Source organism: Palaemon carinicauda, chromosome 1 (assembly GCF_036898095.1).
Source record: "Palaemon carinicauda isolate YSFRI2023 chromosome 1, ASM3689809v2, whole genome shotgun sequence".
Classification (NCBI taxonomy): Eukaryota; Metazoa; Arthropoda; class Malacostraca; order Decapoda; family Palaemonidae; genus Palaemon; species Palaemon carinicauda.
Window position 1 is genome coordinate 189304823 of NC_090725.1, and position 1264 is coordinate 189306086.

The window sequence follows — 1264 nt, forward strand, 5'->3', positions numbered from 1 at the left end:
GTATACCAAGGTATCCCAGGGTATTTGTAGTTCTTTGTTCAAAATCTTTTTTCTAGCTGCACAGCTTCTAGTGCTTCGGCCAGTTTCAGTCTAGGAATAGTAGATCGCTTTGAGGGTGCGAGGCGTGACTTATCTATAATGAGACTAACATGCATAGAGTCATCTTCTAAGACAACCTTTACATATGAAGCAACACCATATCCATGCTCTGAGGCATAAGAAAAGTGGTGCAATTGTGTGCTCTTCAGCGGTGTGTCCTTAGGTTTTATGCACCTCAAAATCTTAAACTTCTTTATCTCTGGTAAATCAGCTAACCATCGGCCCCATTGCTCTTCCAGTTCCATAGGTAGTGGTTCATTCCAACTTTTCTCTAATTTACACAATTGCTGGAATATGGCTTGTAATATGAATGGACTGACATATCCTAGGTGGTTGTAAACAGTGCTAAGAGTACTAAGCACTCCTCCCTTAGTTTTTTTCTTCACCTCAGCTCACTTGAAAATCAAATCCCAACCAGTCTATATTCACATTCCATAACATGACCAAAGCACTCTCTGTGGACAGGTCATCAAGGTTTAAGGTCAGGACTGTTAAGGAACTCCCCCAATTTTCTCTAGTATGTGCCTTAATAGTTCTGGTAATGTTTAGTGACGTGAAACCTCTTCTTGCCAACAGTTCTTTCACTTGCTGTGCCAAAACTACAACGGATTCTAATTCATCGACATATCTGAGGCAGTCGTCTACATAATTATTGTTAAGTACAGTATTCAGCACTTCTTCAGAATATGTGTTGTGGTACTCTTCTACCGCTCGCTGTAGAGCATAGTTAGTACAACTTTGGCTCCATATCCGACCAAAGAGATGAGCGGTCATTTTTAAAGTCTTCAATGATTGTGCCGTGTAATCCTTCTCGAACCCTAAAAACCGAAGTACATCTCTGTACTCTGACGTTACATGTACTTGGTGGAACATATCAAAGATTTTGGGCTCCACCCAGTTGCAGCCACAGTGAAGGAGGAATTCTTATTATCGAGTCAAGTAGTAAGACCAGTTCTTAATTTTTTTCCATTTAGTCCAGATTTAAAGGTTCATAAGTAATAACACTTATTTTCTCTGCCAATGAGGTTATAAAATCGAGTCGGTTTATTACCTCCACCTAGGTTATAAAATCGAGAAGGTTTATTTATTTATTTGTCTGTGTGTGTATCTCTCTCTGTGGGCAGGATTACGTCAAAACTGCTCGACGGATTTTGTCGAAATTCTC

General features: G+C 39.9%; 1 protein-coding gene across 1 annotated transcript; it reads right to left on the bottom strand.

Annotated features, from left to right (window-relative positions):
- Window positions 1-38: 38 nt before the first annotated feature.
- Window positions 39-972, bottom strand: LOC137634307 (uncharacterized). The gene is made up of 2 exons (XM_068366706.1): window positions 496-972; window positions 39-386 (listed from the first exon to the last, which is right to left on the bottom strand). Exons 1-2 carry the CDS (start codon window positions 970-972, stop codon window positions 39-41), a joined length of 825 nt encoding a protein of 274 aa, XP_068222807.1.
- Window positions 973-1264: the final 292 nt, after the last annotated feature.